Source organism: Lissotriton helveticus, chromosome 8 (assembly GCF_964261635.1).
Source record: "Lissotriton helveticus chromosome 8, aLisHel1.1, whole genome shotgun sequence".
Classification (NCBI taxonomy): Eukaryota; Metazoa; Chordata; class Amphibia; order Caudata; family Salamandridae; genus Lissotriton; species Lissotriton helveticus.
Genome location: NC_136069.1, coordinates 1659633566 through 1659648380, shown reverse-complemented (window position 1 = coordinate 1659648380; position 14815 = coordinate 1659633566). Strand labels below are relative to the sequence as shown.

Here is a 14815-nt window from a genome sequence, read left to right as displayed (position 1 = left end):
TTTTCTCCACATTGGCTTTATGGATGGCATACCACCAGATCTGTTTGACGGATAACTACAAGCACTTAACCACATTTGTAACCCCAATGCAGCATGTACACCCTTGTACTCTCCACAGAGCAACAAATTAATTGAAAAAATTAACAGAACACTTACTGACAGCAGTAAATTTGCCATTGCCAACAGACTTGAAGTGGTTGTTTATTGCAGGAAAATAGTGGTTGTATCTTTTGTTCATCTCTTGAACTGTTGTGCAATTACAGTACTTGTTCTGATTTATGACTTTCCTGATTGTCTAAAATCAGAGAGCGAAAAGTGTGTATATCCATGCATGATTTTACATGCAATAAGACATGCATGATCTTACATACATTAAGCTTTGCAGCAGTCAGAAAAGGAAGAGTGAAGAGTGAATGGTACAACGGAAAGACTGGTGTCAGTGAAAGCAACATTTGTGTGGGTGATGCTGTCAAGGTTAAAAAAAAAACCTAGGTCAAGCTTCAAGAGTTTTTCCAAGTTTTCTGATCCCAAAAGAGTAATTTGAAAGACAGGTAGAGTCGACAAATGTTTGCAATCAATATCTCGCTTGTAAGGGTCCATGGGTGAGTCTGAGGTTTTTGATGCACCCTTCTCCACACTGCTCCCTGGGCCTGTGCCTTTCAGGGCTTGGCAACAGAAAGTAGTTTTGAATAATGTCCATGACCTCGATTGTGATCCCGTTCCTCAAGATGTAAACAGTGCTGAATTGTCTACTGTTCCTACATGTGATTCCACTGTTGTTCATTTTTTGGTGCAAGCAACTGTAGTCTGCTGTATCACACCGAGCTGTCAGTGGGGAGGAAGTTGCATTAAAGGCCTTTGTTGGTTCTTATGTTCCCAACATAATAATTTCCATTTCTAAAGTAACGTTTGGTATTAGTTCCTTGCTCAAAAAATTACTGTTGAAAATACTTAGAAGGGCAAATTAAAACAGTGGTTATTATTAAACACCGCAGCCAGCTGAGAAGCAAAGGGTTGAAGATACAAGTGAGACAAATAGGCTAAATATTGAAATGGGGTGAGAGAACATTGTTTCTACTGTGCGATTGGATCCTGAAAGCTCCTTTTCACGTGCCTGAGGGCCAGACTGTGTCCTGGGGAGCATTGGGGTAACCAAATAAAGCTGGGCTGCTGAACACCACATGTTCAGGAGTCGAGGGAGACGATCGCTCGATCTACCATGGCGGATAGTGGAGTCCAGGAATGTATAAAGGGGCAACACGGTGAGAACTGCACAGCAACAACAGAGAGGAGAAGCTCAGGAGATCACCATATTGGCGGTGAAGCCCACTCCAGCGGGAGGGTTGTGTGCTTTGTGGCCCTGCCCGGGCTCGCCCGACATATGGTCCAGGGTCAGCTGATGTGCTCCGCCATGCCCAGTGACAGGTACAAAGGAGACTGCCATGCACCATCTGGTGTTTGGGAGGCTGTCGCTGATCTTCGGTCGTGTGGCCCCGGGTCCACTGCTGGTGCCCTGCTCTGCCCAGCCGATTGGTAGCAGGGAGACTACTGCGACCAACATGGAGGCATCAATGCAGTGTCTAAGGTGAGTCCGCGTCCCCCTCTGACTTGGACATCCCCGCGGACAGTCCCCCTCAGTTGCGCCCCGCCCCTCTCTAAACCCCGTGTCCGTGTGCTGGGTTCAGCAACATGGAAGCAAACATCTGTACCCCCTGATCCCCTGCAGGCCCGTGGGGATCTCTGTTGCTGCCTTGAAGGTGTTGAGGCAACCGGGACCATGGATGTGGGAGACATCTGGACATCACCAGCTTGAGGATCCCTCCAGGCCCTAGATCACCGCTGGTGAGTGCAACAGCACTCTGAAGGCCTGGCTGAATGTGCATGGCAAGAACCCCAGCAATGGCAAGAAGATTATGTTCTGTAAATATGTAATATATATTGGTCCAATCCTAATCGCTTCAGTGAACTTGCAAATTGTATATATATATATATATATATAAAACTCCAACCATCAGTATCTGTAATACACATATGAACTTACTACCATTCTTATGTGAGTTTAGTTTATTTGTTTGGTATATTTTGTTATTCATGTACTCGGAAGTCCTTATGTAATGTATCTAGTGCTATTGTAAAGCGCTCTGACATCTTCGGGTAAAGTTTGCGCTATATAAAAATGCATAAAGAAATAGGGGCAGGAGAGAAATCTACTTGGTGTGGGGGGTTGGGGTGTGTGTCTGTCTGTGTTTTTTGTCTTTTGTTTATCCTTTCACTTTCTTTGTCTGGGCGGGGCTTGTTTCGGGCTCTTTTTTCGGTCCAGTGTAGCGGGCAGCACCGGCTCGCACTGCGCATGCGCACGGAGGCCTGTAGGACCTCGGAGTTTCCTGGCTGCGGTCGGAGTGGATCCCCGGGTAGAGAGAGCATGGAGGATCCGGAGCCGCAGCGGAGGAGCGCGGTGGACATCAACCGAGCGGGCGTCAAGGAGCTGGAGGGCGCGCTGAGGGGCATCGGCAGGAGGAGAGCCCGGGGGATCGTGCGGAAGAGAGAGGTGAGCCTGGGAGGGGAGAGGCGCAGCCCGGGCCGGGCTCGGAGGGAGGGGAGGCCTGCGCTGGAGGGGAGAAGCGAAGCCCGCGGCGAGTGGGGCTTGAGGAGGCTCTTTAAAGAGAATTGAGGGGCGGAAGGGACAGACAAAGCCTGGGGTGAGAGGATACTCCAGGGGGCTGGCACGAGAGACCAGGGGGTGGAGAAACCCTGGGGTGAGAGACCAGGGGGTGGAGGGATAGGAGCTCTGGGGTGAGAGGATACTCCGGGGGGGCTGGCACGAGAGACCAGGGGGGGAGATCTAGAGGAACCCATGGGTGAGAGGATACTGGGGGGGGGAGAGAGGAAAGACCAGGGAGTGGAGAAACTCTGGGGTGAGAGACTAGGGGGTGGTGGGATAGAGGAACCCTGGGGTGAGATGAAAGTGGGGGGAGCTAGCATGGGAGGGAGGAAAGACCAGGGAGTGGAGGGAGGGATAGAGGATCCCTGGGGTGAGAGAGGAGAGACCAGGGGATGGAGAAACTCTGGGGTGAGAGACTAGGGGGTGGTGGGATAGAGGAACCCTGGGGTGAGAGAGGGGGGAGACTAGGGGATGGAGGGACAGATTAACCATGGGGTGAATTATACTTGAGGGGGAGGGGAGACCAGGGGGAGAAGGGATAGAGGCACCCTGGAGTAAGAGGATACTCAAGAACTAGCATGAGAGAGGGGGTAGAGGAACCCAGGGATGAGAGGATACTTTGAGGAGGGAGTGGGGGGGTACCATGAACGAGAGTTTGGACCAGGGGACGGAGGGCTAGAAGAGCCCTAGTATGGGAGAGGGGAAGACCGGGGGTTGATGGATAGAGGAACCCTGGGGTGAGAGGATACTTAGGGGTGTTAGCATGAGAGAGGAACAATCAGGGGGTGGAGGGACAGAATAACCCAAGGGTGAGAGGATGCCTGGGGGGGAGGAGGGGGCGGCTAGCATGAACGAGAGGGGAGACCACGGGGTGGAGGGATAGAGAAACTCTGGAGTGAGAGGATACTTAAGGGAGGCTAGCATGGAGGAGAGTGGAAACCAGGGGGTGGAGAGATAGAGGAACCCTGGGTTAAATGATACTTGAAGGGACTAGCTTGGGGGGCGGGAAGGGGGGAACGATGGCTGATGGTAGGGATGAAGACTGTGGTGAGAGAGTAGTCAAGGGGTGCTAGCATTGGATAGCGGGGGTGCAGGGAGAGATGGACCCTGGTTTGAGGGGATCCATGAGTGTGGAAGCATTGAAGAGAGGGGAGACTAAGGCGTTGAGGGAAACGGTAAGCGTGGTTTGAGAGATACACTAGGCGGAAGGTAGATGCCCCCTGGGCGAGCTGGGGCTCTAAGTGGAGGGGGAGAGCGAGGTGAGACCAATTAGAGAAGATAGACCCGTGGAGGGGAGAGGCAAAGACATAGTGAGAGGGGACCGGGAGTGAGGTAAAACTCTAGCAAGGCGCAAGACACTCAGGATTGAAGCAAGACTAAGGGAAGGGGTGTAGGGTAGTGAAACGCCAGAAGAGGGGTCAGTGAGACTGGGGGGGGGGGGGGGAGAGTGAGCTGAGACCAGGGATGAAGAGTGATGCAGAGAGTGGGACAAGAGCCGAAGACTTGGAGTCAGTGGGGTCCTTAGAGGTTGAAACTGATGGGCACAGTGATTCAGGTGGAGCAGGTTTATTTAGAAAGTTTTAGGTAGGCTTAAACTTGGTCACAGCGGGCATCAGTGTACTTACTATTATTACAGTTTACACTAGAGCGAATATAAGAGCTATGTTAGAAGAACAGTTCCAAGCGTTAGTAGAATAGAATGGTTTGTTGTGTACAAATTAACACTGTCATTCCACGAAAGGCGCTAAAGGGGGACTTTGGATACACATAGCATCTTTCTGAAAGGATGTAACGATGTGTTGTTTGTGAAAGATGTATTTGCTTGGAGGAACGGAAATAAAACAAGACAGAAAACTGACACATTCAATGTTCAGGTATTTTCCAAATATATGTGATTTTCGGAAACATTTACAAGAATTAGAGTTGGCAGCCTGATAAACGTAGGTAGGTTTTCCATGTTTGTGTGTATGCCCTGAGAAGGAATGGGCAGAGGGTGAACGTTTTAGAAACACATTTGGCATAGGTATGTTTTGCCTCTGACCATGAATTAACACCCAGAGATCTTCAGCTTCTTAGATGAGCCTGAATAGGGTAAGATGTGAAAGAAGAGTGAGGTGAATCTGAGGGGAGGAGGATGCGGAGTTGCGAGCTTACGAAAGAGAGATGATAGCAGTGGGGGAGGGATTGGTGAAACTTAGTGCCGGAGTGATAGTTTAAACCTGACACGAAATCATGTGAGAAATGGGGGAGATTGGGTAAAATTGGGTATGGCTGAAATAACTGAGACGCCGTTTGGAGGGAGTTGAGACCTCGTTGTTTTGGGCGGTGGGAATAAGTGAGACATAGTAGCAGTGGGAAGGAAGAGAATGGTTTGATTGGGTGGTGTGACCCAGGTGTTTACTGGTTGAAGTGAGACGTAAGAAGAATGGGAGGTGGAGAAAGAGACTGTGTTTGTGTCTAAACGGACCAGAGACTGGACGTCTTGGAGACGTGGCTAAGGTACTGATGACATGCCTACACACCTGAGTCCTTTAATGGAACTGTTCTGTATTTGACTGTAGCAGTGTTGATCCTTACAAATGAAACCATGGGGAGATAAAGCAAGTTACCATTGTTTCGATTCACTTCTATTCTCGCTACCCCGAGTGGTTTTTTTGACCGATTTTACGTTTAAGCCCATGTCATTTGAACGAAACGCGTTAGCTGGAGTTGTTGCATTGACATTATTTTAATAAAGGAGAAACAAAACAAGGAATGCTTGTCCGTATATTATGTACTTTGGGAAAGATCTCCGTGGTGCACCATTCCAATATAATCCGTGTGTGTGTGTGTGTATATATGTATGTGTGTATATATATATATATATATATTCGGTATTTGTATAATGCAAACTTAGATGAAAAGTACAAGGTCAAAATCAACTATGCAGTCATTTAGTGATTAGAGGTGATGCTGGATTCTCAGAGTGGAGGGTCCCTTTTACTTGGTTCGTATCTTGTGTTCTTTAAAGATGTGTGTCTTGAGCTTCAGCTCTTTCCTAAAGTGTTGGGTCTGTTTTGATGGATATGGGGATGTTGTACTAGACCACAGGTGCATAGATGGGGAAGACCTATTGTCTTGTTTGTTCTTTTTTGCATTTCTTTTTCTCTTGTCTTGGGTGGGCTGTGAGCCACCCAAGGTGGTGAATTTGTATCCCAGACATATTGACGTTCTGGATTTGATGGCTTTGTGAATTATGCAGCGAGTTATTTTATATTACTATTTATTCGTTTTTTGTTACATTACAGCATACAATAGAGAACAGAAGAAAAATAAACAAACGCCACAACATTGCAGGCAAAACTTGTGTTGACACATGCAGCACGAGCTAGCAGTAACAAAACATCAGGTGTCTCGTAACAGTAATATGTTCTCATAAATCAGGTTACCATTCAGGTGATTCCATCATGTTTAAGGGCATGATGACTCTGGTAGTTTCTCAGCATATGATTCTATGTGTTATTTACAAATGACCAGCTCTGAGATCCACTGCTGCTTCGTGGGCGTTTACCCCAGTGTATTGCCACTCTTCTTTTGGCCATTCACCATGGCACTGTTGCCAGTTTTCACGTTGCTTGTTGCATTGCCTTTATAGAGCCAATGGGGAATACACATGGTTGCAATTGTACATGCTCCAGTAGCATGTCGGAGAGGACTTCAGTAGTAAGTGTCTGGTATTGGTAAATTGGAGGACAGCCCCATGGCAAACGTATAATATTTGCCTTTGGTGCCCCACATCTAACACAACATGATACTTTCCTCAACCTGAACCGTTGCAGTTTTGCTGGAGTGTGATATATTTTATGCAGGGTTTCAAAATGTATTATACGCAGATTACAGTAAGAAGTTAACATAACCGTTTGGGAGCAGCAGAATGTATGTGTTAGCGGTGGGTCTAGTACCATATTCAAATTTTCTAGTGCTAAATCAAGTGTTGCTGGCCTGTCATTTTGCATAGAGGTGTAGAGCTTAGTAATAATCCCTTTACGTGTAGTATTTATTAATTAGTGTATGTAGTGCATATGGGGTTAAAGGTTTGTTTGGGTATTGAGGAACTCTTCCCTGCACAGCAGTGCGTAGCTGGTAATATGTGAAAACCAATAAAGAGGTGGCACGCTGTGTTCTAAGTATATCATCTAGACTAAGGAATTCTCCTCTCGGGTAGATGTCTTTCATGCTCTTCAGGCTTACCTGAGAATCTTGAGTGCTTTTTGTTTGCCTGTTACCGATATCAATGGGCAATAAAGTAACTATTGTGCAATGTTCTGTGGCAAATTCTTTCCACTTGATTTGGTAAGGTGACGTTTAAGCGATCGGGCTCATGCTATCGTATACTACAGCTATATGTGGTATGTAGTCATGCGGAAAGTACCATTACTAATTCTAGTTTTGGAGAACGCCATGGAAGTGTGAGCACATCCTAATTCATCCTGTGTTGTTTTCCTGCCCTCACCAGTGTAATAAGTTGTGTTTTTAGTGTTTTGAAGAAATATTGTGGCAGGGTACTAGGGATATTGACAAAGAGTTAGAGGCATTTGGGTAATATTGCCATTTTTGTTATGGCTACTCTATCCGCCATAGACCATGGCAGTCTGGACCATCTTGGTACTTGGTCCTCGAGTTGTGACCTGGCCTTGCCATCATTTTTTTAATGATCAGGTCAGGGTCCTTATGTATCCAGAATCACAGGTATTGTAAAGGGTCTTCACTCCATTTTAAGGGAAACTCCAGCTCACACGGGTTGGTGGCCAGAGTCCGCAAAAGAATTAAGGATTTATCCCAGTTAATACTCATGCCCATGTATCGCCCGAATCTTATATTTTCTTGTATTATTGGTGCCAGGTAGGTAGCTGGGTTTTTCACATAAAAGACCATATCATCATTATATACTGAGATGGCCATTGCTCTGTGTGTAAAGTTCAGGGCGAGGTGGAGTTAGCGCAGCGCGCACTAGTGGTTCGAGCGTCAGCCCAAAGATCAATGGGGAGAGGGAGAAACCCTGTTGTCTTCCCCCAAAGTATGCCTATTAGGGGGGAGGTGTGTCGATTGACTCATACTAATGGGTATGGGGCAATTTATAACAGTTCGATCCATTGTGTAAAGTTTACAAGCATTCCCATTCTGTGCAGGGTTGTGAACATGTATTTCTACTAGAATGCCTTAGCTGCATCTAGCAGCACTGCAGTCACGTCTAATCTGGGGTTAGGTTGGAGGAGTGTAAACACTGCACAGGTTGTGTGTTGTGTTATACTAGAGCACACTCTGAAAACTAGATTTAGAAAGGTTGTTGCCTGGAACCTCCATGTGAATTGTGTTGGGGTGTAGTATTTATATTTAGTAGGGCCAGTGCATGATCTGATAAAGTACTAGGTAGGTGTGTGATGTCAGGCATTCAAGTGATACATCACAGGTTGTTAGCCAGTAGTCTATTTGGGGTCAGGGACCATGAACAGAGGACGTGAACGTGCCCTCTGTTCTAATGGAGTACTTAAGTCTCCAGAGATCTACTTTCCCATTTTCTTCCTAAAGCCATTCTGAATAGTTTTAGGGAATTATTTATCTTGCTTTTTTGTGGTTGCAGATCTATCTAGGGAAGGGTCTAGATATATGTTAAAATCAACTCCCCACAGTATGGTTGTGATTGCAAACTTGAGGAGTTTATTACAAGGTGCTGTGTGGAGCGCGGGGTCTTCTGTGTTTTGGACAGAGTTGTTAACTAGGTTTAAACAAGTCCCCAGCTTACGTCAAAAACAATGTCTCATGGATTTACAATTAATGCACAACAGTAAGCAGAAATTTTGGGAACGCATGTAAGTTTTCTTGTTTTTATTCCTGTGTGTCTCCAAGCAGTAATAGCTCTTCGAACAGTAGCAGCCGACACATGTTTTGTCGCTTAGGGGCAATATCCAGTGACTTTTTCAAGGCTCTGTCTTTTTCAATGAAAACGTATAATTCGTGGTTATACTTCCGTCCCCCAAGGGATTCTGTATCAAACGACGTTCTGACTGTATTAGGTCCTGTAACCCCAGATTTGCATATGTTTCAAAAGACACCGGATCTTGTGTGAGATATCTACGCGTTGCAGAGTCAAATCGGCTTCACACGGGGATCGATTTGACTCTGCAATGCGTAGATATCTCACACAACATATGCAAATCCGCGGTTACAGGACCTAATAAAGTCAGAACGTCATTTGATACAGAATCCCTTGTAGGCCGGAAGTATAACCACAAATTATACATTTTCATCGAAAAGGTCAGAGCCTTGAAAAAGTCGCAGGCTATTTATTGCCCCTGAGCGACGAAACACGCTTCGGCTGCTACTGTTCGAAGAGCTGTTACTGCTTGGAGACACATAGGAATGAAAACAAGAAAACTTACATGTGTTACAAACATTTCTGCTTACTGTTGTGCATTAATTGTAAATACATGAGACATTGTTGTTGACGTATGCTGGGGACTTGTTTAAGTTTACATGTTTTGTTGGCCTTGGCCACAAAGATTTTGAGGAGGTTGGTGGTTCTCCCCACCCTGCTAGCACCGTCACCTAGATATTACTGCAACATATAAATTAATGATGTTCTCCTAGGTGGTGCCAAGACACCTATAACAAATATACCACTGTATCAATCCATTAACTGTTAGCTAGGTGTCAGTGCCGTAGAGTGTACCTTGCACAGTTACATAGTGTCCCTGCTCATCAGAGCATGTGTGTATGAGTTGAAATGGAATTCCGTTCTTGATAAGGATCATGTAGTCCCGCAAGTATGATGAGTAAGTGGAAACAAACCTATGTATAGCCCATCTACTGCATATCTTTTTCTCTGTTCTGCATGTTAAATAGGTTTCCTGCAAAAAGGCGAATGCTATGTAATGGAGATTTAAGTATGCTATCACCTGTCATATTTTTTTGTGGGTTTTTGAGAATACTGATGTTCCAGGGCAAGAGCGATATATTACCCCAGTGCGAGTACAATTTGTGATAACTCGGTGAGTGGGCTCAAAACATGACATTGCTCAAAACATGAGCTAAGAACTAATGGACAAGCTGCTACTAGAAGCATGGATAGGGAATATATTGGTAAGAAAATATCGGTGGATTTTATGATGAATGCATTGGCAAAGGAAACCTGGTTCCCTTACTTGGATCTATTGCCTAACCCGTGGTTTAGACAAGAGATCCTAAGGTTACGCATTGGGATCAATCCATTAATATTAAATAAAGAATTTAAAACCAAAATGTTGGACACTAATGGGCACTGTAAATGCAGGTTGGGTACAAAAGGGGATACCGTGCACTTTTTGTTGGACTGTATAAATATTTTAGAACAGCGTAAACTTTGGCTGCGTCCAATATTTATAAAATATGATATAAGAAATAGGAGACAAGCACTTGAGCTAATTACAGAACTTCCAAGCATTGATATTGTAATTGCACTTGGGAAATTTATAAAGGTTGTACAGAGTTTTATAATAAGTCAGAAATAGATTTTAATGTTTTAAATAGAATTGTGTCTAGAGATAATCGGTTTTATTAGGATAAAAATCATTTGGAGTAATCGATAATACGTGTACCCAGTTCTAAATGTCATTTGACTGGGGAAGACCATTTACACCTTTCTTTTAAAGGAATGAGATTTCAACGAGAATTTTGTATGAATTGTTGTCGATAGATAACATGTTAATGCAAGTAAGTACTATGTATTGGTTTAAAGATTACGATCTAAATAAACTTACCCTTTTGACTTGAGTGGGCTCAACAGGCTGCAGTGCATCCTCTTTGATTAAGCCATTTCAGTTCTCAGCAATATTGTAACTTAACAAGCAACACTTCTCTTGCCCACCCTCCTCCCACATCAGCATCCCAATCATGCCAACTCCATTTCCATCTTTCTAGGATACAACGAAGTATGATCAATTTTATTCCTCAGTTTCGAGACATCAGTCAACAGCTGGAGTGTTCCCATAGAAGGCTGCTAGAGCCCAGTAGCTACCTGTGAGCTGGTGGAAGTGGCCAGGGAAACTCAGATTAAGGTCTGGTCATGTCACCATAGTAGCACTTCCCCCTGGAGGCGATGGGTGGTTTAGACATTAAGTGTTTATAGTACTTTGGGGCCAGTGATTTGGCGGCCCTCCGCCCGAAATCCGGTCTCGGGAGTGGGATTGCCAAGTTGTCTCGTCCTTTCACTGTTCTTTGTTATCTGGTCCGGAGTTCTGCACGTCGTCTTATTGTTTAAAAAATAATTATCTGGTGTAGCAGTGCTGTTCCAGGAGTCCTGAATATCTTCTGCTGGCCATGATGGTCGATGCTTAGATGCGCTTGGTACAACATGGCATAGGTATTTTTTAGGTTTCGCCTATTATCATTCGCTTGCGAATGTAATAGGCGAGAATTCAAGTGCTCCATCGACTCGTCAAACCACTGCGGTTTTTTCACAGTGCATGTGAGTCACGTGACCACAAAAGCGGGTCACGTGACCACACAAGCACGCGCATCTCCCTAATCCGCCTGCCACACTTCTCCTCCCCTCGCTCGCATTCCCGCCCCCCCACCAGGCTCTCCCGCCCCCATACGGCTTCCCTCCGCGCATCTCCCTAATCCGCCTGCCACACTTCTCCTCCCCTCGCTCGCATTCCTGCCCCCCCACCAGGCTCGCCCCCCCCCATCCGGCTTCCCTCCGGCCATTTGCCAGCATTGCGAGGCCATTTGCCAGGAGCTCTCCCCCGCCCGCAGCTTGACAATGTAAACTCCTATCGCTACAAAACGTATCAGTTTGCAGTTAGTAATCTCTCTTAAACTGCCTATGCACTCCCACCCACACAGAAATAGTACTGCGACTTCCTCATTTCTATCTATGTTTGCATCTGTTTCTCACTAGAGCTAGGGGTTGCACACGCTTCCCCTGGCACAGTCGTACTCCGTTAACATATTGGATTCTACGCATGCCCGCCCAGTGAAGCCCCCAGGCACCTCGGGTGTAACCCCACCCTCTCGCAGATGCGGGACAGTACTATTGGTTTTGTAAATGACATTTTATATTTATATATCGTTATTGGCATTGTCAAAAAGGTATTCCCTTTAATCCACCTACAAAGTGATTATGATGTCTGGCAAAAAGGCGATGTTGCCTTGATAGTTGGGCTCTTTCTTTTCCTTTGCTAGTCTGAGCTCTGTGCCACGGTCTTTGTAATTCAAAATCTTTGCTATGATGGGGGTGTGGAGGGGCACCTGGAGGTGGCCGAATCATTAGAGTTCTGTGAGCACTTCTCACCACTGGTAGGTTGGAGAGGTTATCGGCTCCAAATAGTCATTTACATAATTTCTACATCAAGCTCAGTTCTGACAGCATTAGTAGAGTCTGGGATTCCGTAATGCACATGTTGTTGCAGTGTGATCATGCCTCATGGTCTTCATTTTTAGGTCTCGACTAGCGAACGCAGCGCATGCACTGCTTCGCCTTGGCGAGACTATTGTTGTTGATTTGGTGCGCCAAGGGAGACAAACCATGTGCGCCTGGACAGGTGATGTGCACGGCCATGGCGTCTCCTCTCAGCCTCACACGCTCCCACTGCGTGCTCCCACCGCGCACGTGATTTAGCTTTTTTAAAAAATCTTTACCATTCCTAAAAGTTTAATTGAAGAATTTTCTTGTAAAGTTTGGCAATCTTTGATTAGTTTCTAAGTAGAATAACCTGACACTGACGTGGGCTCTGATTAGTAAATATTTCCAATTTCACATCTAACTGAGATTCTTAATAAAACTTAGTAAAAGCAGTTTTAAGTAGAGGTCTGGGAGGTGTCTGCACTCTGAGGGGAAGGGATGCACTTTGTATCTGGAAGACGTACCACCCTCTCTGCTTGTCTCTTGGCCAGGTCGGCTCTAGCAGTTTATCTATAACACAGATACAGACTTAGAAAACGCTCGATTAATGCTACTTACGTTTTACTTGCTCTGATTTGCATCCTTCCGGAAAAAGCAGGAACAGTACAGAGGACACGACGCCTCTGGAGCATCCCAGCGCCCACTCCTTCCTCATGTTTACTAAGCGCGCTGCGGCTGCAGGCTCACACTATAGGCGCTGAATGCCGCCGCTGTCTGGGATGAAATATTAATGGGTTTTACAGCACAGCTCCTGGGGGAGTATTTACGAAGGTGCGTGCCTAATTGCTGCCTGTGGACAGGCTTCCTAACCTGCCAGGCTAAACCCGGCTGAGGAGCACCCTCTAGTGGAACCTTTGAGCTTTGCAGGTGAAGCAGCTCCTGCGTTTTATTAGTGAAGGAAGTGACTGAGGTTGACTGACGTACTTCACTTAATTCAGAGACGTGCTGCGGATCTGAAGGGGCGTTGTCAACATCTATAGCAAGTAAAAAACTTCGATGGTTTAAACAAATACGTTAAAATAGAAAAGTAGCTTGAAAATGGAAATCATTTAAAACGAATCCTCCTTTTTACCCCATGTGCACAACTTGATGAAAATAAAATTAAATATGGAGTAGGAATTTTAACAAACCCTTTAAAACCAGTGCTTAGTTTGTTACAATAAAAAGAAGACTAAACAAGTACAGGTGTCCACCTATTTTTTAAGAGCCTGTGCTGCTGAATGCCGGGGCTGCCGAAGAAATAATATTAATACCAAGGCTGCCCAGTCCCGCATCCATCTCATGGTTTTTCTTTGACCATCCTATGCTTCCCGTCTCTTTTTCATTCCTGCGTTCTCCCTTTGCACTGTATTACTATCTTTCTGTTTCTCCTTTCTCCTTTTTAGACCTTTTCTCCCCGCTCTGGGATAAAGTCTGGTGATTAAAGATAATTCCTGGTCCGCAGAATTCTGTGTAGGTGTTCACCTGCATTCACAGCAGGTATTACGCACTGATTTAGATTAGTGGTTACCTACATTGGTGGCATTTTCAAAACCAATAGGTCTGGCTTTAATGTGGTTCGTTGTGCAATCTCATAGGAGCATTGCTCATCCTTCTCTTTCATGGATCTTTTACAATGTCCTGCTCTGGTGTAATGGAACATGGGGACAACCAGGTGTGCAAGAGAAGAGGAAGGAATCATGTGAGAGGGCATTTAGTACTGAAGTTGAGGACAGAGATACTCATGACAAGTCTCTTATGCACCAGGCAGTGTCTTCGACCAGATCCGTTTTTTCACTAATATTCTGTGTCTCCATATGGTGATCCAAGTCCGAATATGAATTCCTAGAACCGATTTATCTGTATTCAGCTTCAAACAGTTGGACAATTCACAAAGGTATGTAAGAGCCGTAAAAGACCACCATAGGAGTACTGCTTCTGGTACCCATAAATGCTTCTTATGGATTGGCTCCTCAGTCTGCTGGGGACGTATTTAGAGCAACAACCACAGGAGAAGTTGGCTATGGCAATAAAAACGTTGTGCCACACTTGCCCACTCTGCTTCAATGTGGAATAGTGATGTACTGCTGCACTTTTTCATGAATGCAGCATGGGTCTTGGTGCCAGCTGGGTTGCAAGAAAACTGCATGATTTCCATAATTATCTCAGTGCAATTGATTTCCACGTAATGGAATGCATTAAGACTATTAACAAGTGATGGATTAGAAGTCACCATTTTGTCCTGTGAATACAACTTCTCAAGTCCTTCTACTGTGTATCCTCTCTTTCTGATCTTCCTCTTGTTGATGACCACAAACAAGGCAGCATGCACACGTCTGGCATTTTGGCAAAATCCTTTATTTAGTGCTGCATGACTTCATATGGGTCCAACAGAGTGGAACGGGTCAAGTGAAATATGTGCTTTAGTTGTGGTGATGGTGTGATTCCTGTATCAGATCAAACAGATAACCACCTCCAACTTTTTCTGATATTGCAATATGTGTGATATACGTCTATCCTTGAGGAGTGAGATATTGTGATTGTCAGTGCGTGAATAAAGGTTTATTTATTTTTTGCAGTTTTCTATTTGACACAAAAATATAGTGATGCCCACCACAATTGATCACAAGGGACAAGCAAAGTTATTTATTGAATGTCTGTGATACTAGTGACATGAACTGATGTTTGGCATTACTAGTATTGTGTTGGACTCCTGAATTTCATTTCAAGCAAACTTATTGCGACAAAGTTAG

General features: G+C 45.2%; 1 protein-coding gene across 2 annotated transcripts in view; it reads left to right on the top strand.

The window, feature by feature from the left end:
- The first annotated feature begins 2337 nt into the window (after positions 1-2337).
- LOC144773603 (F-box/WD repeat-containing protein 7-like) overlaps positions 2338-14815 on the top strand; it is a 376720-nt gene continuing 364242 nt past the window's right edge. Inside the window, exon 1 of one of the 2 annotated variants that reach the window (XM_078658743.1) lies at positions 2338-2548. In XM_078658743.1, the coding sequence (XP_078514869.1) occupies positions 2351-2548 (198 nt within the window). In that variant the 5' untranslated portion in view covers positions 2338-2350. The remainder of the gene's footprint in view (positions 2549-14815) is intronic. The other variant, XM_078658744.1, reaches the window with a different exon arrangement.